The following is a 23,889-nucleotide window of genomic DNA, read 5'->3' on the forward strand; positions in this document are numbered from 1 at the left end:
GTGTGTAATGAAATATATTGGAAAACATTGGGAGTATCAAGTATAAAGCTAGACCAATATTATTCCACAGCAAATATTACTCTAGAACAAAAATCTGATAGCTAATATTATTCTTAATGTTGACAAAATAATAGAATTTCTGTTAGGATCAGGTACAATACAAGGATGCCAACTGTCCCCATTCTTATTTAATATTGTATTGGAAGTGTTGGCAACAATAATCAGGTAAGAAAAGGAAATTAAGAAATACAAATTGGAAAGATGAAGTAAACCTATTTGCAGATGGCATGTTGATATACATTGAAGACCTTAATGATTCCATTCAAAATCACCTAGAAACAAAAAAACCAATACAGACTGACCACGGGGCAGTTGGGGAGCATGTCGACCCCGGCCCGGAGGAGGCTCATGCGGGATTTCAAGCGATTGCAAGAGGACCCACCTGTGGGTGTTAGTGGCGTGCCATCTGAAAACAACATCATGCAGTGGAATGCAGTTATATTTGGACGAGAAGGAACACCCTTTGAAGATGGTACTTTTAAACTAGTAATAGAATTTTCTGAAGAATATCCAAATAAACCACCAGCTGTTAGGTTTTTATCCAAAATGTTTCATCCAAACGTGTATGCTGATGGTAGCATATGTTTAGATATACTTCAGAATCGATGGAGTCCGACATATGATGTATATTCTATCCTAACATCAATTCAGTCTCTGCTGGATGAACTGAATCCAAACAGTCCAGCCAATAGCCAGGCAGCAAAGCTTTATCAGGAAAACAAACGAGAATATGAGAAAAGAGTTTCGGCCATTGTTGAACAAAGCTGGACTGATTCATAATAGACAACTAGACAACTGGTCTGTTAATCTTTTTCATCATTGTTGTGTATAATTTACCTCTCAGTAGAAATGCTAACAAATTTTAAGTGCCACAGGTTTTAAGGATTCTACAGAAAAGGAAAAGAAAAAGTCCTTCAGTTTAGAACCTACAAAAGCACAAGCTTTTTGTATCTTGATTAATGTACTTTTTATTGCATGGTACTTTTTATGTACTTTTTATTACATGGTGTGAACTAAGTTATTGCTTACATAAATTTGTAATATATCCTGAAAAAAGCCAATACAGCAATGATTCTGGATAAAGTTAGTACACAAAAATAGGTTGCATTCCTATATACAAGCAAAGAATCAGAGAATAAAGAAATCGCAGAGTCTATCCCATTTAAAACAGTATCCAAAACCATCAAATACCTAGGAATCAACGTAACATGAGAGGTAAGAGACCTAAGTTGTAATAGAAATGTCAAAACATTCAAGGAAGAAACTGAAGATCTTAGAAAGTGGAACAACAATCCAAGCTCATGGTTTTGAAGAATCAACAATGATAAAATAACCATGACACCTAAACTACTACATTAATGCAATGCAATCCCTATGCGAATTCATAAAACATTCTTCAAGGACTTAGAACAGTCAATCAATAAGTTTGTGTGGTACCATAACATAAATGACCCCTCATAGCAACAGCCATACTGAAAATCAAGAAAGTGGGAGGCATCTCACTACCTAGTTTGAACCTTTATTTTAAAGCCTATCAATAGCATGATACTGAAATAAAGAAATACTCTCTGACCAATGAGCCAGAATAGAGTATTCAAGGAAAAACCCTCATATAAATGTTCAGGCTAATGTTTGGTGTTATTAGAACAATGTCATCAGCGAAGTGGTGGTGGTGTAGTTGCTGACCATCTATCTCCACACCCATTCCTTCCTATTCCAGTCGTCGCATGACGTTCTCGAGGGTAGCAATGATGAGTTTCAGTGAAATGGTATCACCTTGCTGAACGCCTCTCTTTACCTCGATGATCACTTCCTTGTAGAATGGTAAGATACTGGTAGTGAATCCGTAATACAGCTCATGAAGGATCCTGATGTATTGAGTTTGAACGCCCTGTAGGATAGGGCTTCTATGACTGCTTCAGTCTCAACAGAATCAAAGGCCTCCTTATTTTTTCTAATATTCTTTCATTTTATTTTTTTATTAGTGAAACACCATAATTTACAGTTATAGACTTACAAATTTTTGTGCTTGGGTTTCAGTTATTCAATGATCAAATACCCATCCCTCCACCAGCGCCCATTCTCCACCACCACGGGTCCCAACATCCCTCCCACACGTCACCCACCCCCAATCCCACCCTGCCTCTGTGGCAAGGCATTCTCCCTTGTTCTCTTTCTCTTCTTTTGGGTCCTGTGTTTTGCAAGAGAGGCATTGAGTAGCAGTCATGCTTAGTCTATAGTTTACTTTCAGCGTGCTTCTCCTACCCTGGGAGGATCCTCACAACACCCTTTATTTGGTGCTCTCTTCTCTATCTGAGCTTCCTTTTCCCTTAGCACGTGTGGCTGGCCTCCAAGTTATGGAGCAAGATTCCTGGTACTAATCTCAGCCACTCCTGGGTGTTAGTCTCCCATTTTGTTGCTTTATGTTCCCCAGATGAATGCAATCTTTCTGTGTCTATTCTGCTCTTTCTGACTCATTTCACTTAACATGATACCATGTAGTACCACTTGTATGTAAATTTAATGACTTCATCTTTTCTAACAGCTACATAACACTCCATTGTGTAAAGGCCTCTTTAAACAATGAACATTAGATAGAGCGGCATCTTAAACTCCCAAGAAACCTCAATAAGCTTGGTTACCATGTGGATATGGTTTATTGTGCTGAATCCTTTTCAGAATCCGGCTTGCTCTCATGGTTGTCCTTTATCTAGTGTTCTGCCAATCCTATTCAGGATGACTGAGTGAACAGCTTGTAGACAAGGAAAAACAGGCAAATTGGGCAATAGTTGCCAATGCCATGGATGTCTCCCTAAGACTTGTAAGTACTACAGTCCTGTTGGTTTTCCATTGGGATAAAATCTTGCATTCAGACAGGTATTGTGGAAGAGCCAAGCCAGTGTATTGATGAGTACTGACCACAGGTTCTTCAGGTGTTTGGGTCTGACCTTGTCTGGGCCAGGTGCTGTTCGCTTCTTTACCAATGAAATGGCGTATCAGATTTCAGAAGGGAGAACCTTGGGAATGGCATATCCATCCTGCGGAGTTTGGGATGTGGCAGGTGGACATGGCTATCGAAGAGATCCGAGTAGAAGTCACGGAGAATCTTCTCCATTGCCCTTCTGGAAGATGTGATAGATCCATCAGGACATCGAAGGGCAGTCATCTTGGTTTTGTTGTTGGCTAAGGACAGCTAGGCATTGTGAATGCTTTTCTTGGCTTCTGCTGCATGAGCCAGCACTGTTGTTCTTCTCTCTTTAAGGTCTTACTTTATTACTTCTCTGCACTGCTTTGCAAGCTCAGACTTTGCTTGCTGAGGCTCGGGCCAAATAACATTGGCTTGAGAGTTTTCGAAGACAGGCATCTTTTTGTGGTTGTCTCTCTCAGTGTTCATTGCACAATCATGGAAGTGCTGAACCAGTCGATCGTATTCTTCATCAATGTTGTCAATGATGGCATCTTCCCATGTTGTTGCAATAGTGCCAAAGAGCTCCCAGTTGGTGGTCATTCTGGGAGTTCTCTTCTTAAACTTTGCAGCCCTTTCTCCCTATAATGTGAAGTAGAATTTTGCAAGAAGGAGACGGTGGTCCGATCCCATTGGGAATTTTGGTACAGCAGCGACATTGGTCAGCAAAACCATCAACTGAATATGATATGGTCAATTTCGTTGTGGAACTGTCCACCGGGAGACTCCCATGTCCAATGTTTAGATTCGGCCTTCTTGATCTGTGCGTTACCATGGATGGTCTTGGTCGACATGATAAATTCAGACAGTCTCTCACCCTGTTCATTCCATTCTAGGCCATGGATCCCAATGTGGAGTTCTTTGGCTGAACTTCTCAGTCCTATCTTGGCATTAAAGTCACCGACAATGGTCTTGTAGAAGTTGTGGTCTTTATAGAATTTCTCCAGGTCCATGTAGAACTTAGCAATTTCTCTTCATCGTAATTGGGTGTTGGTTTGTAGATAACACAGATAGAAAGTGCCGGCAGTGAGCCACATCTATTCAAGTGCAATGGTTATTTTCAGGTTGTTAGGCATTTGAATGAATCAATGCTCATGGCCAAGTTCTTGTTGACAAGGACACCAACACTACCAATGCTTCTTTTGTCGCATGTTCCGAGTAACAGTCCTAATGTTGCCGACTTCGACCATGAGTGTTGAAAGTCAGATAGCAGCTGAATCTCATGAAGACAATGTTCATGAGAAACAGACATGTTCTTGACGTTCCATTAGCTCTGAACAGAATGAACATCTCCAAATGCAGCAGTTATGTGTACCTAGGTTGAGAACTCAACATGAAGAACTACCTGGCACCTGAGTTGTGCAGGAGGAAGAGAGTGACATGGAACACCTTCAAGAGCATTGAAGAAATAGCTAAAAGGATGAAGAACCTCGGTTCCAGGCACATCTCTTCAATTCCACTGTTCTTCCTGCATTAACATACGCCTCAGAGATCTGGGTCCTATGAAAACAGGATAAGAACACTATTTGGGTTTCCCAAAGAGGAATCAAAAGAGCTATGCTTGGAGTATCACGCTTCACTCAAGTGAGAGAAGTAATCTGGAGTTCCAACCTCCTTGGATGATCGAAATTCAGGAATGCTGTCTTGTTTGCCAAGATGTCAAAAACCAGATGGGCTGGACACATAATGTGATTTGGAGATGACTGCTGAACTAGAGCCATTGCCAACTGGATTCCACGGGACATCAAAAGATCTCGTGGCCATCCACCTACGAGATTGTCAGACATCTTCGTCAAGACCCTGAACAAATGGGTTGAGGCTCTTCATGCTCCTGCAGCGAGCAGACATCATTGGGCTACTCTAGCACGTGGCAGGGACGAATGGAGATGTTACTGCCACCAGCTTGAGCAAATCGATGAGTAACGGGATGTCAAGTGATCAAGTGATACATGTCCAGATAATTTTTGAAAAAGGAACTGAGAACATGAAATTGAACAAAGGCCACCTTTTTAAACAGATAGTATTGGGAGAATTGAATAATCATGTGCAGGAAATTAAAGCTGGACCCATATCTCACACCTTACCAAAAGTCAACTGAATTAAGAACAAAGACCTTGATATAAGATTTGAATCTATAAAGTACACTGAAGTAAATAAATATAGGCATAACACTCCAAGATCTAGAACTCAAAAGATTCTTTAACGATATGGTGTCATTGACAAAGTCTACTGAATCAAAACTAAACAAATGAGACTATGTTAAAGTTCATCATTTGTGTACGGCAAAAGAAACATGAGCCAAAACTAAAAGATAACACACTGAGTGTAAGGAAGTATTTGTACCCAACACATCAGATAAAATGTTGATATCCAGGATATGGGCTGGAGCAATAGCACAGCGGGTAAGGTGTTTGTTTGCTTTGCATGCGGCCAACATGGCCAACCCGGGTTTGATTCCTCCACTCCTCTCGGAAAGCCTGGCAAGCTACTGAGAGTATATCGCCCACAGATGTTACTGGTGTCCACTTTAGCAAATCGATGAACAAAGGGAGGACAGTGCCCCTACAGGCTATATCCAGGATATATAAAGTACTTCAGGAGATAAACCAAAAAAAAAAAAAAGAGCAAAAAAAAATACAACAACAAAAACGACCTTAAAGCCCTATCATGGGGAGAAGAAATATACAGAAATCTCTGTGAGGAAGTCAAAGAGATGGATAACAGGCACATGAAAAACTCTCATGATCACTTATTATTAGGGAAATACAAATCAAGAGAAAAATGAACTATCTTGGAGGCGTCCCCTGGACGCCGGGAGACAAAGCAGATCTGAGCCTCTCTGCCTCTCCCTTTCCGCCGCCCAAGCCGAGCTGGTCTCTTCTCCCCAACAGCCAGGTCAGTTTTCGTGCAGTTTCTCGAACCCGGGTCTTGGATCTCACCGTGCAAGCCCCGAGGTGTGCCCGGGACGCCGGGAGACAAAGCAGATCTGAGCTTCTCTGCCTTTCCCTTTCCGCTGCCCAAGCCAAGCTGGTCTCTTCTCCCCAACCCCCAGGTCAGTTTTCGCGTGGCAAATACTTTACTCAAACCAAGAAATCTAACCTCTACACCTACACAACAACATGAAGAAACAATGCAAATCCCCGCCACAGGGAGACAATGAGGAAACAAGTCCAGAAGCCTCAGTAGGTGCTAGTCACCTTAAGGACCTCTCTGACAAGGAATTCAGATATGAAGTCATTAGATGTTCAATCAACTCAATGAAAGAGTCAGACAGATATCCGCTAAATTGAAAGAGGATATGAAAGAAACAGTCGATCGCACAATCGACAAAATACAGGAAGAAATGAGAGCAGAAATGGGAAAGCTTTGCACAGAAATGGCACAGATAACAGATTCCATAGATGAAATCAAAAACTCACTCTGTGCCCTCAAAAAGAAAATGACCACAGCTGAGGAAAGAATCAGTGGGCTGGAAGATCAGCTACACCATGCCAACATGCAACAACAAACAATGGCAAAGGACCTCAAAATAGCTCTACAGAGAATCAGAGCCCTAGGAGACGATTCCAAAAGAAACAATATTGGAATCATTGGATTACCAGAAGCTCAGGAAAACAATCCCAATGAAAAAACCATGTTTAAACAAATAATCGCCGAGAAATTCCCAGAGCTCCACAATACAGCCATTCAAATTCAAGAAGCCCGAAGGGTGCCAGCTAAAAGAGACCCTAACAGAAACACTCCAAGACATATTATAGTTAGAATGATCAATGCTGCCGATAGAGACACAATACTGCAAGGAGCAAGGGCAAAAAAGGAAATCACATACAAAGGAGCAAGCCTGAGATTCACAGCAGACCAATCAGAGGAAACCCTACAAGCCCGAAGGCAGTGGCGAGATATAGTAAAAAAAACTCACTGAAATGAATGCTTCACCAAGAATACTCTATCCTGCTAAACTCTCACTCAAAATTGAAGGAACGGTACACTATTTTCTAGATAAACAACAGCTCAGGAACTTCATAGACTCAAAACCAAACCTAAAACAAGGGCTAACGAGGCTATTATAAGACAAGACAAACCCTATAACCACAACACACCCACACAGAAATATGACACAAAACCCCATAACCATAATTTCTCTCAATATCAACGACATAAATTCACCATTTAAAAGACACAGAGTGACAAAATGGATACAGAGACAGAACCCAACATTCTGCTGCCTACAGGAAACTCATCTCAACACTCAGAGCAAATAAAGACTCAAAGTAAAAGGATGGAAAACAATCCTGCAAGCAAACAGCTCCTGCAAAAAAGCTGGGGTGGCCATACTAGTATCCGACAACATTAATTTCACCTTGAAAAAGACTAGAAGGGACAGTGAAGGCTATTTTCTCTTCATCAAGGGATACGTACAACAGGAAGAAATCACACTCATAAATGTATACACACCTAATGAGGGAACAGCTAAATATTTAAAACAACTGCTAACAGATTTTAAGGAGGACATTGCTAGCAATACAATAGTAGTTGGAGACTTCAACATCTCTTTATCACCTCTGGATAGATCAACAAGAACAAAACTCAGCAAGGAATCATTGGCTTTGAAAGAAGAAATAGAAGAGAGAGGGCTTATAGACCTATACAGGGCCTTACACCCCAAAAAGAAAGAATACACATTCTTCTCCAGTGCGCATGGAACATTTTCCAAAATAGACCATGTGCTAGGACACAAAACATACTTCAACAGAATCAGGAAGATAGAAATAGTATCAACCATCTTTTCAGACCTTGATGCACTGAGGATAGAAGTGAATCACACACAGACACAGAGAAACAAATCAAATACCTGGAAATTAAAAAACTCAATGCCGAACAACGAGTGAATCAGGAAGGAAATCAAGAACAAAATCAAGATTTAAGGAAACAAATGAGAATGAAGACACAAGCTACCAGAACCCATGGGATGCAGCAAAAGCTGTATTAAGGGGAAAATTTATAGCTCTGCAAGCATATCTTAGGACTGTAGAAAGGATGCACATAAACAACTTGACCTCACAGCTCAAGACCTTAAAAAAGGATCAACAGAAATAGCCTAAATCAGGCAGAAGGAAAGAGATCATAAATCTTAGAGCAGAAATCAATGACATGGGGAAACCAAAGATACAATCCGAAAGATTAATGAAACCATTGATCTTCGAGAAAATAAACAACATAGATAAACCACTAGCAACACTCACAAAAAAAAACAGAGAGAGAACCCTAACAAAACAAATCAGAAATGAGAAGGGGGATATTACAACAGAAACCAAAGAAATCCAAAAGATCATCAGAAACTACTTTGAAAGTCTGTATGCCACGAAACAAGAGAACCTAGAAGAAATGGATAAATTCCTGGACTCCTATAATCTCCCAAAGCTCTATCAAGAAGATCTAGAGTATGTGAATAGACATATTAACATCAAGGAAATTGAAACTGTAATCAAAAGTCTCCCCCCCAAAAAAAAAGCCCAGGTCCAGATGGATTCTCTAGCGAATTTTTCCAAATATTTAAAAAGGACCTACTGCCAGTCCTTCTCAAGTTTTTCCAGGAAATTGAAAAAATGGAAACTCTCCCAAACAGTTTCTATGAAGCCCATATCTCTCTAATACCAAAAGGAAACAAAGACACCACGAGAAAAGAAATCTACAGGCCAATATCCCTGATGAACACGGATGCGAAGATTCTTAACAAAATACTACAAAATAGAATTCAACTACTCATCAAAAAGATCATACACCATGACCAAGTAGGATTCATCTGGGGATGCAAGGCTGGTGTAACACTCGGAAAACAATCAACATAATACACCATATCAACAAAAGAAAATATAAAATCATATGATCATATCAATTGATGCAGAGAAAGCATTTGACTAGATCCAGCACCGGTTTATGATGAAAACCCTCACCAAAATGGGGATAGAAGGGACTTTCCTCAATATAGTTAAAACCATCTACCACAAGTCTACAGCATGCATCATCCTCAATGTGGAAAAACTGAGAGCCTTCCCTCTAAGATCAGGGAGGAAACAAGGATGTCCACTCTCTCCACTGCTGTTCAATATAGTACTGGATGCACTTGCAATAGCAATCAGGACAGAAAAAGACATTAAGGGCATCCAGGTGGGACAGGAAGAAATCTAGCTCTCACTATTCGTAGATGATATGATAATATACTTTGAGAAGTCTATAACCCCTACCAAGAAACTCCTAGAAACAATAGACTTGTATAGTAAAGTGTCAGGCTATAAAATCAATACCCAAAGTCCGTGGCTTTCCTATATGCAAATACTGAAAGAGAAGAAAGTGACATGAAGAAAACAATCCCATTCACAATTGTGCTCCAGAAAATCAAGTACCTAGGAATCAGCTTAACTAAGGAAGTAAAGGACCTGTACAAAGAAAATTATAAAACGCTACTTCAGGAAATGAAAGAGGATACGAGGAAATGGAAAAATATCCCCTGTTCATGGATCGGGAGAATTAACATTGTCAAAATGTCAATACTTTTGCACTGTACAAATTCAACTTGATCCTTATTAGGATACCCATGACATTCTTCAAAGAAATGAAGCAAACACTTCTGAAATTTATATGGAACAATAATCCCCCACGAATAGCTAAATCAATTCTTGGGAAAAAGAAAATGGTAGGAATTAACTTCCCTAACTTCAATCTCTACTACAAAACAGTAATAATTAAAACAGCATGGTACTGGAACAAAGGCAGAGCTACAGACCAATGGAACAGGGTTGTATATACTGATATCTCCTCTCAAACATTTGATCATCTCATCTTTGACAAGTGAGGAAGAAATGTGAAGAGGAGCAAGGAAAGCCTCTTGAACAAATTGTGCTGGCAAAACTGGATGGCTACATGCAAAATAGTGGGCTCAGATCTCTGCCTAACACCACGTACAAAAATAAGATCAAAGTGGATTAAAGACCTCAACATCAGACCCGAGTCCATAAGGTATATTGAAGACAAAGTTGGCAAAACCCTCCATGACATTGAAGCTAATGGTATCTTCAAAGATGTCATGCCACTTGCCAAGCAAGTGAAAACAGAGATAGACAAATGGGACTATCTTAAACTAAGAAGCTTCTGCACCTCCAAAGAATCAGGGAAATAAATAGAAAGACATTATACAGAATGGAAAGGATATTTGCCGAATAGACATCCGACAAGGGGTTGATATCAAGGATATATAAAGTACTGCTTGAACTCCACAAGAAGAAAACACCCATCCCCATAAAAATGTGGCAACAAAATGAACAGAAAATTTCTCAAAGAAGAAACCCGAATGGCAAAAAGGCACATGAGAAAATGCTCTACATCATTAATCATCAGGGAGATGCAGATCAAATCCACAATGAGATACCATCTAACACCTCAGAGACTGGCCACATCCAAAAGAACAAAAGCAACGCGTGTTGGCGCGGATGTGGCAAGAAAGGGACCCTGCTTTACTGCTGGTGGGAATGCCGACTGGTTCAGCCCTTTTGGAAAACAGTATGGATGATTCTCAAAAAATTCGAAATTGAGCTCCCATTTGACCCAGCAATACCACTCCTGGGAATATATCTGAGAGAGGCAAAAATGTATAGTCGAAGTTACATCTGCACTTGTTTGATCATTGCAGCACTCTTTACAATAGCCAGAATCTGGAGAAAAACCTGAGTTCCTGAGAACAGATGACTGTTTAAAGAAACTTTGGAGTACATTTACACAATGGAGTACTATGTAGCTGTTAGAAAAGATGAAGTCATTCATTGCAGCACTCTTTACAATAGCCAGAAACTGGAAGAAACCTGAATGCCCAAGAACAGATGACTGGTTAAAGAAACTTTGGTACATCTACACAATGGAGTACTATGTAGCTGTTAGAAAAGATGAAGTCATGAAATTTACATACAAGTGGTACAATATGGAAAGTATCATGCTAAGCGAAATGAGTCAGAAATAGAGGGATAGACATAGAAAGATTGCATTCATCTGGGGGATATAAAGTAACAAAGTATGAGATTAATACCCAAGAATAGCTGAGATCAGCACCAGGAGGATTACTCCATAACTTAGAGGCCAGCCGGGTATCCTAGAGGAAAGGGCAGTTCAGATAGAGAAGGGAGCACCAAATAAAGGATGTTTGGAGGATCCTCCCAGGAGGGGAGATGCATGTCGAAAGTAGACTATGGACTGAACATGTTTGCCACTCAATGCCTCTTTTGCAGACCACAACACCCAAAAGGAGAGAGAGAATACAGGGGATTGCCCTGCCACAGAGACAGGGGGGATGGTGGGATGGGGGTGGGAGGGATATTATCCATGGTGGTGGAAAATGGGCACTGGTGGAGGGATGGGTATCTGATCATTGTATAATTGAAACCAAAGCACAAAAATTGTAAATCTACAACTGTAAAAAGAATAAAATAAAATAAAGGGAAAAAAAAGATGAAGTCATGAAATTTACATACACGTGGTACTACATGGAAAGTATTATGTTAAGCGAAATGACTCAGAAAGAAAGGGATAGACATTGAAAGATTGCATTCATCTTGGGAACATAAAGTAACAAAATAGGAGAGTAACACCCTAGAATGGCCAAGATTAGTACTAGGAATTTTATTTCATGGCTTGAAGGCCAACTACTCATTCTAGGAAAAAGCCAGCTCATTCTAGGGGAAAAGGCAGCTCAGATAGAGAAGGGAGCACCAAATGAAGGGTATTTGGAGGGTCCTCCCAGGATGGGAGATGCATGCTGAAAGTAAACTATACACCAAACATGATTGCCACTCTTTGCCCGTTTTGCAAACCACAAAACCCAATAGAAGAGAGAGAACAAAAGGGAATTCCCTGCCACAGAGGCAGGGTGAGATGTGAGGATGGGGGCTGGGATGGATACTGGGATCCGTCGTGGTGGGATATGGGCACTGTTGGAGGGATTGGTATTTGATTATTGTATAATTGAAACCCAAGCACAAAAATTTGTAAGTCTACAACTGTACCTCATGGTGTCTCACTAATAAAAATTAAAAAATAGTATATTTACTTCTGGGATACTGCAAAAAGAAAATGAAATGATTACAAGTGTCAAATTAGTAATGTGAGTGCTTGAATATATTTTAAAATATAAACAAGTCTCCCACAGCGTAGATCTATAGAAATATTTTACAGGATCTGAAGTATCTTAACAAAAACTAAAATATTCATAATAAACCCTTAAAGGAATATTTTTTACAAATCAGCTTGCCATAGGAGATAATAAATATAAAACATTAAATTTTACATAAAATATATTATTAGCATCGTCATCCAAGAGTGCCATTTATGAAACTGTTCAGTTCTCCAAGAAACTGGAGTATTTTCTAAATTTACTACGAATTCAACAAGGCACGATGGCCAATTTTTTCCTGTATTTATTTCCATTTTTTGCAGCTGGGGCTTAAGTATGAAACCATAATGTTCAGGAAAATCTTCTGCTGAATAAATGCCTCTTTGTGCTATATTCTCATCAATAGACTCCACTGTGATGGGGAAGGAGATGGAGTCTACTTTTTACTTATGGGAATATAATTTTGCAATTATAAATGAGAACTAAATTATTTGACTATAAACTTGAGGATAGTTTTTTGTTCCTAATTTGTCAAGCAGAAATATAAGAGAAACTGAGTAGACACTTAGAGGGTTAGAGGACATGATATCTGTGAGGAGGCCATGGATTTTATCCAAGGCAATGCATGCCTACACCCCCCCCCCACTCCCTAGGAATTCTTGAATATCTGGTGTCCCCCAGAACAGCTGGGATCAAATAGTACATCATGATCAAATCTGAGTATTGAACCAACTGCCCAGCTAGGAGCAATTCCCAGTGTCTTGAGTGGTGCTTTAGAAACACTCCTCTGAAGAATGAAAACATGAAGTTTGCTTATAAATGGATTGACGTGGAAAACATCATGTTGAGTGAAATGAGTTAGAAGGAGAGGGACAGGTATAGAATGACTGCATTCATTTTTTGGTTATACACACAGAAACACACACACATATGGTTATATACATATGTAGCACTGTAGCACTGTCCTCCCGTTGTTCATCGATTTTCTCATGAAAACACCAATATCGTCTTCATTGTGAGACTTGTTACTGTTTTTGGCATATTGAATAAGCCATGGAGAGCTTGCCAGGTTTTGCTATGCGGGCGGATACTCTCAGTTGCTTGCCGGGCTCTCTGAGAGGAGCGGAGGAATCGAAACCGGGTTGGCCACGTGCAAGGCAAATGCCTTACCCACTGTACTATCACTCCAGTTCATACATATGTAGTATGAGACTAATGTCCAAGGTGAGGGTAAACAGGGTAAACAGGGGCCAGGAGGACAGGACAATGGCTGAAAGATTGTCAGAAGAATATGTGGGAAGTGAAGGGCACAGGTAAAGGCACTGTTAACTTTTCATTGCAAGCCATAAAGCTCAAAAGGAAAGAGAGAGGAGAGAGAGGTGTGAGAGAGAGAGAGAGAGAGAGAGAGAGAGAGAGAGATTCAATGTTATTTTCTCCATACATTGAAGTTTCTATCAATTGAGGAATGAATGAAAATATTTATCACTTTAGTTGGACTCAATTGCATTCAATTTTATTTGTAGGTGTGTCTGTGTGCATTTGTAATTTATGTACATGTTAGATCGAGATTTCACTTTAGTGCTTGCTTAACTAAAATAATGTATGGGGCCAGAGAGATGATGCAGGAAGTAAGGTACTTATTGTATATGTGGCTGTGGCAGCTGCAACCCTGGTTTGAATACCCAGAAACACATCTGTTTTCTCTGGCAAGGGGTCACGCCTGAGCAAAGATCCAGTATTAGACTTCTAGCATCACCTGGTGTACCAAATGCTTCACCCCCAGAGATAATACTAAATTATTCATCAGCTCTATTGTTACAAAATAAAATTGTTTCTTATTTCTTTATTGCTTTATTAACTTTCCTATAGTTATTATGCATGTCTAAATTTTCATATCAATTTTCATGTCAATTACACAAAGATTGCTAAAATAAATTTAAAATTAGACACTAAATTTTTACATTGATTATTAAATTAATATGAATAAACTGGAATATTCGAGTTACCTCAATTCTCTCCTGTGATTTTGTTTCTTTCATGAGGGCAGGAAAGGAAAGAGTGAGCTGATCGAAAGATTTGCTTTCGTGGTACTTATGTTTTACATTCCAATAATGAGTAAATGGAGCTGAGAAGGTTATACAGTTGGTAGGACACTTGAATTGCACACACCCTACCTGGGTTCAATCACTGGAACAACAGCATGGACATGACTGGTCCCTAACAACAGAGGCAGGAGTAAATCCTGAGCATAGTTTGGTGTGATCCTTAAACAAAAACAAATAAACAGAAATAATAAAAAGAAAATTGACTAAATAACTTTTTATTTCCCCAACAAAGAGATTATCTTAATCTATAGGAATTTGGTATATTTGCAACTGTCTTTCTATGCACCTTTTCCAGTGCCTTTGTGCTGCTTTAGAGACAATGTATAAAATATCTATGAATTTATGGTATTTTTAAATAAAGTCCTTTTCCTTCATATATTATGCATAGAGGAGACCAGAGTGACATAGTACTGTGGGTAGATTGTTTGTCTTGCAAGTGGCTGACCCTGTTTTGGTCCTTGGCATCCCATATGATCTCCCAAGACCAAGAGGTGTGATACCTAAACACTGCTTGGTATGCCAAAAAATAACTATATGGAGAACTAAGATAATTAAAAATTTAATTTTGGGGATGCAGAGATAGTACAGCTAATAGAGAGGGTATTTGCCTTGCACAATCAACCTGGGCTCTATCCCTGGCACTCCAGATGGACCCGTGAGCCCCTCCTGGAGTGATCTCTGAGTTCAGATCCCTGAGCATAAGAACACTGAGCACTGCTGGGTGTGACCAAAATTAATTTTTGAAAATATTTTAATAATTCAGTATTCTAAAAAAATAATTCAGTATCTAAAATGCATATTTTTCTAGTCAGCTTGAAAATTAAGCTTAAAATGGAGAGATGGACATGATACCTGATCTGTACCATGTAACATTAATGGCACCTATAGACACCAATTATGTTTCTTTCTGGGGCTGTATTATAATCTAAAAATAATTGCTTATAGAATGTACTTGTTGGGAATTAAATAGCATAGTGTAAACCTTTTCATTTTTAGAGCTTACAAACTGTGCATGGCAGTGAATATTCTACACACCAATCACTCAATGTATTTTAAAATATATTTATTGCCTGGCTTACTCTTCTTAAAGAGTTTAAACTATCTTTAAAAAGTCCTCCACAGATTAATGCAAGACTTTGACTTATTTCCAAAATTATGAATACATTGCTTTTCTCACTTTTAATTTACAGAGGAGACAATTTTGAAATGAATTATACCCCTGGCGCTGTGTTATCCCATCAATGGCTAAGACTCAGAGACTATAAAACCTAGCTCCTGGAGGAGAACAGAGCAGAATCTCCTGCCCCTGAGCCTGGCTGTCCTCACTGGGGCCCCTTGGAGGGGGGCGAGTTGAGTTTCCCAAGCAGAGCCCTGGCAGCTGAAGACCTCTGGAACCAGCCACAGCCAAGCTTAAGACCACTCTCCACAAGTTCGGATGAGCCTCACGCATGAAGGAATCGGCAGATGAAACCAGGCATGCGGGACCCAGGGCTGAGATCTCCAAGCCTGCTTGGATCGGGACTGGGCCTCCTCCACCCAGATCCCCCATCTTCCAGTAGGTAGGCGTTACACCCACCAACCGCCCCCAGTGCCATGTTATTCCACCAATGGCCAAGACCCAGAGACTATAAAACCCAGCTCCCGGAAGCATGCAGCTGCATGACCTCTTATTATGTAGTTCTTACTCTTGGAGAACCCGAGAGTATCCTGTCTGCATGGCTGGCAGAGTCTGGCAAACTCCCCGTGGTGTATTCGATATGCCAAAACCCAGTAACAATGATGGGTCTCATTCCCCTGACCCTGAAAGAGTCTCGAATGTGGCACTTTCTAAAATCTCAGGGCTAGGACAAAGGAGACATTACTGGTGCCTGCTCAAGGAAATCGATGAACAACAGGATAATAGTGATATAGTGATTTATGCTGCAATTTTCATTTAGTCATTCCAAAACTTTTTAAATTTCAGAACTTTGAGATTCTAAAACAAGAAGAGACAGGTAAACTTTATTGTATGGAAAGTAGAGAAGAAATAAAATTGGTTTCTGAGAGCAAATTTTCTTAAGATTTTTCCACTCTCAACCCACATTTGCCACAAAAATATTTACACAACCCTGGGTATACAGGTTAATAAGATAGGTATACAAATCAAACATACATGGATAATTAATATTAAAGTTAATTTCAAACAACTTTTAAAGATTTGTTTACAACTTCGTCACTCTCAATTGTATGATCTCAAATGGAGTCAACAGTTTAAGAAACTTGGTCCTACAGTATAAAAATATCTTTGGGTTCAGGATCCTTTATACATTGATGCTGAAGAGCAATACATCAGCATAAAAATGAAGTTATATCAGGAAAAATCACACCTTTTCCTGTGGTCCTCACCATGAAACTAGCACCTAAAAATGAGCTAAGAAAATCTATAGGGGGAGATAAAAGATAAAAGAGGGAAATACTCTGTGAATCAAGAATAAAGGTATAGTAAAAATTGTATGATAAGTACTAACCAGGAAAAACAACCACCACCAAAATATCCACAAGTCAATGACAATCTGTGTATTGTAGAAATAGTAGAAGTACCAATATCCAGCCAAAAAATACAAATGTTTGACTTTTTTCTTTTATTATTCCATATTAATACTTGAAAAAGAGAAGCAGAAAAAAACATTTTAGTGGGGAAAATAATATTTAACTCATTTCTAATGGTCTATAACAGATGTAAGATGTTAAAAAAGTTTTGAAACAAACAAAAGGCAAGAAATGGATACATAAGAAAAGCAATGAGATATCTCACATCACAGAGATTTCCATACATCAAAAAGAAAAAAAAACCAGTGCTGGAGTGGATGAAGAGAAAAGGGGATTCTCATTCACTGCTGGTGGAATGCTGATTGACACAGCCTTTCTGGTGAACAAGATGTGCGTTCCTCAACAAACTAGAAATTGAACTTCAATATGATCCAGCAAGCCTCTTTTCCGACTAGAACCATGGAGGGCGCAGAGTACCCGACCAGCGGCAGGGGCCCTTCCCGGGGCTGCTCCTCTAACTAGGACCACTGAGAACGGGCTGTTTTTCACCCTCGGTCTGTGGGGGATGGGAATTGAGGCACACCACACGAAAGCAAAGCTGAACCGTTCTGGGCACCCTCTCCTCATTCATCTAGGTACCCGAGGGGTGGCAGGGCCCCTTCCCAGTGCCGTGGCCCCTAATGCAGCCGCAAGTTATTCTCCCCCTACATATCTCATAGGAACCATAAGTTACCCTCTTAGATAGAACTTTCACTAGGTTAGATTAACCACCAGAAACACATTAGCCAATAATTCATTGAGCTCATCTCAATTCATTCTGCATCTCAAGCAGAATAGTAACAGTAGTGTGAAGGTCTAAACCAAACAAGTCACAATGGTAAACCAATGCAGACTACCAAGCTTACCTATTGAAGAGGCTAGCCCAGAAGACATCAACAGTAATGAAGTGCTAGACAATCTCTCTGACAAGGAATTTAGAAGGGAGCTACTGAGGATGCTTAGGGAGGTAAAAGAAACAATAGAAAGCAATTCCAATAAAAGAGAAGAGGATTTGAAGGTAGAAATGGGGAAAAAAATTAGAAACGGAAATGTCAGGCGACCTGGTAGGTCGAATTGAAAACCTGGTAGGCGAATTGAAAAACTCAGTGGAAGGCCTCAGCAGCAGAGTTAACAGCTGCTGAGGACAGAATCAGTGAGCTCAAAGATGAAGTCCAGAGACTCTCCAGAAAAGAGCAGAAAATGGAAAAGAGACTCACAATCTGGGAACAGATGGCAAGAGAAGATGGTGATGAAGCCAAGAGGAGTAACATTAGAATTATTGGAGTCCCAGAGGAACAAGAAGAAAACCCCAATGAAGAGAAACTGTCAAAGACATCATTGCTATGACATATCCAGAGCTGAAGAAAACATAAAACCACATTCAGGAGGCCCGAAGGGTAACAGCTAGAAGAAATCCAAATAAAAATACCCCAAGACACATCCTAATCAAAATGACCAAAACCTTAGATAGAGACAAAATTTAGAAAACAGCAAGATAAAAGAAAGAAATTTCCTATAAAGGAGCATCCTAACGATTCATAGCTTATTTTTCTGATAAAACCATCATGGCCCGAAAACAGTGGTGCGATGTAGTGAAACAACTCAATGAAATAAATGCCGCACCAAAAATACTTTACCCAGCGAGACTCTCATTCATAACAGAAGGAACAACACACAGTTTCACAACTTCATAATCTCAAAATCATGGTTAAAAGAACAATTAAATGGGCTACTTTAAGACAAGATAGGCCCCTCAAATACACCAAATTTCAACAGGAAAATGGGACAAAACCCCATCACAATAATCTCTCTCAACATCAATGTGCTAAATGCACCAATTAAAAGACATGGAGTGACAGGATGTATTAGAAAATTGAACCCAACATTCTGCTGCCTGCAAGAGACACATCTCAATGTCAAAGCAAGGGTAGGCTCAGAGTCAAAGGCTGTAAAACAATCCTACAGGCAAACAGCTCCCATAAAAAAAGCTGGGGTAGCCATCCTACTATCATACCACATTGATTTCAGACTGAAGATCACAAGAGACATTGAAGGCCGTTTCTTATTGATCTAGGGATCTGTACAACAGGAAGAACTTACAATACTAAATGTATATGCACCTAATCAGGGACCAACAAAATACATAAAAAACAACACATAGACTTGGAGAAAGACAATTATAGTAACACAATACGAGTGGGAGACTTCAACACAGCTTTATCACCTCTTGATAGATGAAACAGATTCAATCTTAGCAAGGACATACTTCATCTGAGGGAAAAAATGGAAGAAAGGGACTTAGTAGATATATACAGGACAACTTCATCCTCAAATATCTGAATACACATTCTTCTCAGGTGTGTATGGAACATTCTCCCAGATAAACCACATGCTGAGCCACAAAATATACCTCCATAAAACCAAGAGGATAGAGATTGTATTAACAATCTTCTCAGAACATAATGCGATAAAATTAGAAGTAAATCACAAACACAAACAGAAAACTAAATCAAACACATGGAAATTAAACAATTCGCTTTTGACAATGAGTGGCTTAGAAAGAAAATCAAAGAGAAAATCAAAATATTCCTGGAAATGAACGAAAATGAGGAGACAAATTCCCAAAACTTATGGGACACTGCAAAAACGGTGTTAAGAGGAATGTTTATAGCTCTACAAACATTCCTCATGAAGGAGAAACGAGCCCACATAAGTAACCTAACCTCACAGCTTAAGAGCTTGGAGAATAACCAACAAAAGGAGCCCAATACAAACAGGAGGAAGGAAATAATAAAACTCAGAGCAGTGATTAATGAGATGGAAAACCAAAAAACAATCTGAAATATCAATGAAACCAAAAGCTGGTTCTTCAAGAAAATAAACAAGATTGATAAGTCTCTAGCAAAACTCACAAAGAAAGGGAGATAAAAACCACTAATAAACAGAATCAGAAATGAAAAGGGGGTCATTACAACAGAAACTACAAAATTCAAAGGATCCTCAGGGAGTATTTCGAGAAGCTTTATGCCACGGAACACAAAAACCTCGAGAAAAATGTAGAATTCCTAGATTCCTATAGCATCCCATGGCTGAACTAAGAAGATTTGGAATAACTGAGGAGACCTATCACCATCAAAGAAATTGAAACAGTAATAAAAAATTTTCCAAGCACAAAAGACCTGGCCCAGATGGATTCACTAGTGAATTCTTCCAAATCTTTAAAGAGGAATTACTGCCAATACTCTTTAAGCTTTCCACGAAACTGAAATATCAAAAACACTTCCAAACAGTTTCTTTGAAGCAAATATCACCCTGATACCAAATGCAGAGAGATACAACAAAGAAAGAGAATTACAGGTCGATATCCCTGATGAACACAGATGCAAAGGTCCTCAAAAAACTATTAGCAAATAGAATTCAACAACTCATCATAAAGATCATACACCATGACCAAGTGGAATTCTTCCTGGGGATGCAAGGATGGTTTACCATTCAGAAATCAATCAACATAATGCATCATATCAACAAAAGAAAAGATAAAAACTATATGATCATATGAATAGATGCAGAGAAAGCATTTGACAAGATCCAGAACCGATTTATGAGGAAGACCCTCGCCAAAATGGGTATAGAGGGGACTTTGCTCAATATAGTTAAAGCAACCTACCACAAGCCTACAGCAAGCATTATCCTCAGTGGGGAAAAACTGAGAGACTTTCCTCTAAGATAAGGGACAAGAGAAGGATGCCTACTATCTCCACTGCTGTTCAATATATTATGGAAATACTTGCAATAGCGGTTAGGCAAGAAAAAGATATTAAGGGCATTCAGGAAGGAAAGGAAGAAATCAAGTTCTATTAGCAGATGATATGTTACTATACTTAGAGAACCCTAAAACCTCTACCAAGAAACTCCTAGAAACAATAGGCTTATATAGTAAAGTGGCAGGCTATAAAATCAATACCCAAAAGTCCATGGCTTTCCTATACACAAATAGTGAGAGAGAGAAAGTGACATGAAAAAAACAATCCTGTTCACAATTCTGCCCCAGAAAATCAAGTAGGAATCAGCTTAACTAAGGAAGTTAAGGACCTGTACAAAGAAAACTACAAAACGCAACTTCAGGAAATAAAAGAGGACACGAGAAAATGGAAAAATACCCCATGTTCATGGACGGGGAGAATTAACATTGTCAAAATGTCAGTACTTCCCAAAACATTATGCAAATTCAATGTGATTCCTATAATGATATCCATGACATTCTTCAAAGAAATGAAGCGAACACTCCTGGAATTCATATGGAACAAAAAGCCCAGACGAATAGCTAAAGCAATTCTTGGGAAAAAGAAAATGAGAGGAATCAACCTCTCTAAATTCAAACACTACTACAAAGCAGTAATAATTAAAAGAGCATGGTACTGGAACAAAGACAGAGCTGCAGACCAATGGAACAGGGTTGTATATACTGATATCTCCCCTCAAACATTTGATCATTTCATCTTTGACAAAGGAGGAAGAAATGTGAAGTGGAGCAAAGAAAGCCTCTTTAACAAATTGTGCTGACAAAACTGATCGGCTACATGCAAAAAAAAATTTTAAAAATAGGCTCAGATCTCTGCCTACCACCATGTACCTACACCATGTACAAAAGTAAGATCAAAATGGATTAAAGATCTCAACATCAGACCGGAATCCATAAGATACATTGAAGACAAAGTTGGCAAAGCCCTCCATGACATTGAAGCTAATGGTATCTTCAAAGATATCACGCCACTGACAAAGAAAGCGAAAATAGAGATAGGCAAATGGGACTATCTTAAACTAAGAAGCTTCTGCACCTCAAAAGAAACATTGACCAAATTACAAATACAGTCTACAGAATGGGAAAAGATATTCGCCCAATACACATCCAACAAGGGGTTGATATCAAGGATATACAAAGTACTGGTTGAACACCACTAGAAGAAAACATTCAACCCCATCAAAAAATGGGGCGACGAAATGAAACAAAAACTTTCTCAAAAAAAATAAATCTGAATGGCAAAAAGGCACGTGAGAGAGTGTTCTACATCATTAATCATCAGGTAGATGCATATCAAAACTACAATGAGATGTCGTCTCACACCACAGAGACTGTCCCACATCCAAAAAACAAAAGCAACCAGTGCTGGCGCGGATGAGGCGAGAAAGGGACACTCCTTCACTGCTTGTGGGAACGCCGACTGGTTCAGCCCTTTTGGAAAACAGTATCGACGATTCTCAAAAAATTAGAAATTGAGCTCCCATTTGACCTAGTAATACCACTTCTGGGAATATATCCCAGTGAGGCAAAAAAGTATAGTTGAAATGACATCTGCACTTATTTGTTCATTGCAGCACTCTTTACAATAGCGAGAATCTGGAAAAAACCTGAGTGCCCGGGAGCAGATGACTGGTTAAAGAAACTTTGGTATATTTACACAATGGAGTACTATGTAGCTGTTAGAAAAGATGAAGTCATGAAATTTACGCAAATGTGGCACTACATGGAAAGTATCATGCTAAGCGAAATGAGTCAGAGAGGGACAGGCATGGAAAGATTGCATTCATCTGGGGAGCATAAAGTAACAAAATAGGAGACTAACACCCAATAATAGCCAAGAAAAGTACCAGAAGGTTTACTCCAAGGCTTGGAGGCCAGCCGTACATGCTCGGTGAAACGGCAGCTCAGATAGAGAAGAGAGCACCAAGTAAAGGGTGTTGGGAGGATCCCCCCAGGATGGGAGATGCATGCTGAAAGTAGACTATAAACTGAACCTGATTTCCACCCAATGCCTCTTTTTCAAACCACAGTACCCAAAAGGAGGAGAGAGAGAACAAAGCAGAATGCCCTGCCACAGAGGCAGGGTGCGATGGGGGGGATGGGGTGTTAGAGTGATACTGGGATCAATGGTGGTGGAAAATGGGCACTGGTAGAGGGATGGGTACTTGAAAATTGTATAATTGAAACCCAAGCACAAAAATTTGTGTCTACAACTGTACCTCATGGTATTTCACTAATAAAATTTAAAACAATATATATGATCCAGCAATATTGCATCTTGGAATATAATCTATTGGCCCCAAACACACAGTGATAACCTTATGCTCGTCTATGTTAATTGCAGCACTTAACTGTAGACAGAATATGTAAAAAACTAAAGTGGCTGAGAACAGATGAATGGATAAAGAAACTATGGTACATCTACACATTGAACACTAAGCAGCTGTTAAGAAAATTAAAGTTGTGAAATTTGCTCATACATGAATGGACATGGAGAGCTTTATGCTGAGTGAAATAAATCATAGAGAGAACAGAGAATGATTGCACTCTTTGTGGGATATGAAAACTTAGTATGTGAATAATACCCGTAGACAGTAGATTGAAAAGCCAGTATGACTGGCCCATGATAAGAAGTTTGCTACAAAGTGGAGCAATAGCACAGCAGTAGGGTGTTTGCCTTGCATGCAGCCAACATGGTCCACCCGAGTTCGATTCCTCCGCCCCTCTTGGAGAGCCTGGCAAGCTACCGAGAGTATCTTGCCCACACAGCAGAGCCTGGCAAGCTACCTGTGATGTATTCGATATGCCAAACACAGTAACAACAAAGTCTCCAATGGAGACGTTACTGGGCCTGCTCGAGCAAATCAATGAACAATGGGAGGACAGTGACAGTGACAGTGACAAAGTGGGAAAGTGCAGTATAGACAGAGAAGGGACCACTATGGCCCTCATAATTTGAAATGATCACTGTGGAGAACTGAGTGCTGAAAGGACATAAAGTGATGCATTTTACCCTTTCAGTAACAGTATTGCAAAACATAGTGCCAAAACGAAAAAAAGGAAAATAAGAGAGCGAAATGGAGAGAGATAAAAGTGTCTGCCATACGCTTCAAGGAGCAGGGGAGGATAGGAGGGAAACTGGGGACATTGATGGTGGGAAATCTATACTAGTGAAGGCATAGGTTTGGTTTGGAACATTGTATGTCTAAAACTCAATCATGAACAACTTTGT

General features: G+C 39.5%; 1 protein-coding gene across 1 annotated transcript; it reads left to right on the forward strand.

Annotated features, from left to right (window-relative positions):
• The first annotated feature begins 359 nt into the window (after positions 1-359).
• Positions 360-1,004, forward strand: LOC130034227 (ubiquitin-conjugating enzyme E2 B-like). The gene has a single exon (XM_056125793.1). It carries the CDS (start codon positions 382-384, stop codon positions 838-840), a length of 459 nt encoding a protein of 152 aa, XP_055981768.1. The 5' UTR covers positions 360-381; the 3' UTR covers positions 841-1,004.
• The last annotated feature ends 22,885 nt before the right edge of the window (positions 1,005-23,889 follow it).

The sequence above is a fragment of the Sorex fumeus genome, unplaced genomic scaffold, assembly GCF_029834395.1.
Source record: "Sorex fumeus unplaced genomic scaffold, SorFum_2.1 ptg000058l, whole genome shotgun sequence".
Lineage (NCBI taxonomy): Eukaryota > Metazoa > Chordata > Mammalia > Eulipotyphla > Soricidae > Sorex > Sorex fumeus.

Coding starts and splice junctions, on each gene's coding strand:
- LOC130034227 (XM_056125793.1), top strand. CDS start 382: ATGTCGACCCCGGCCCGGAGGAGGCTCATGCGGGATTTCAAGCGATTG.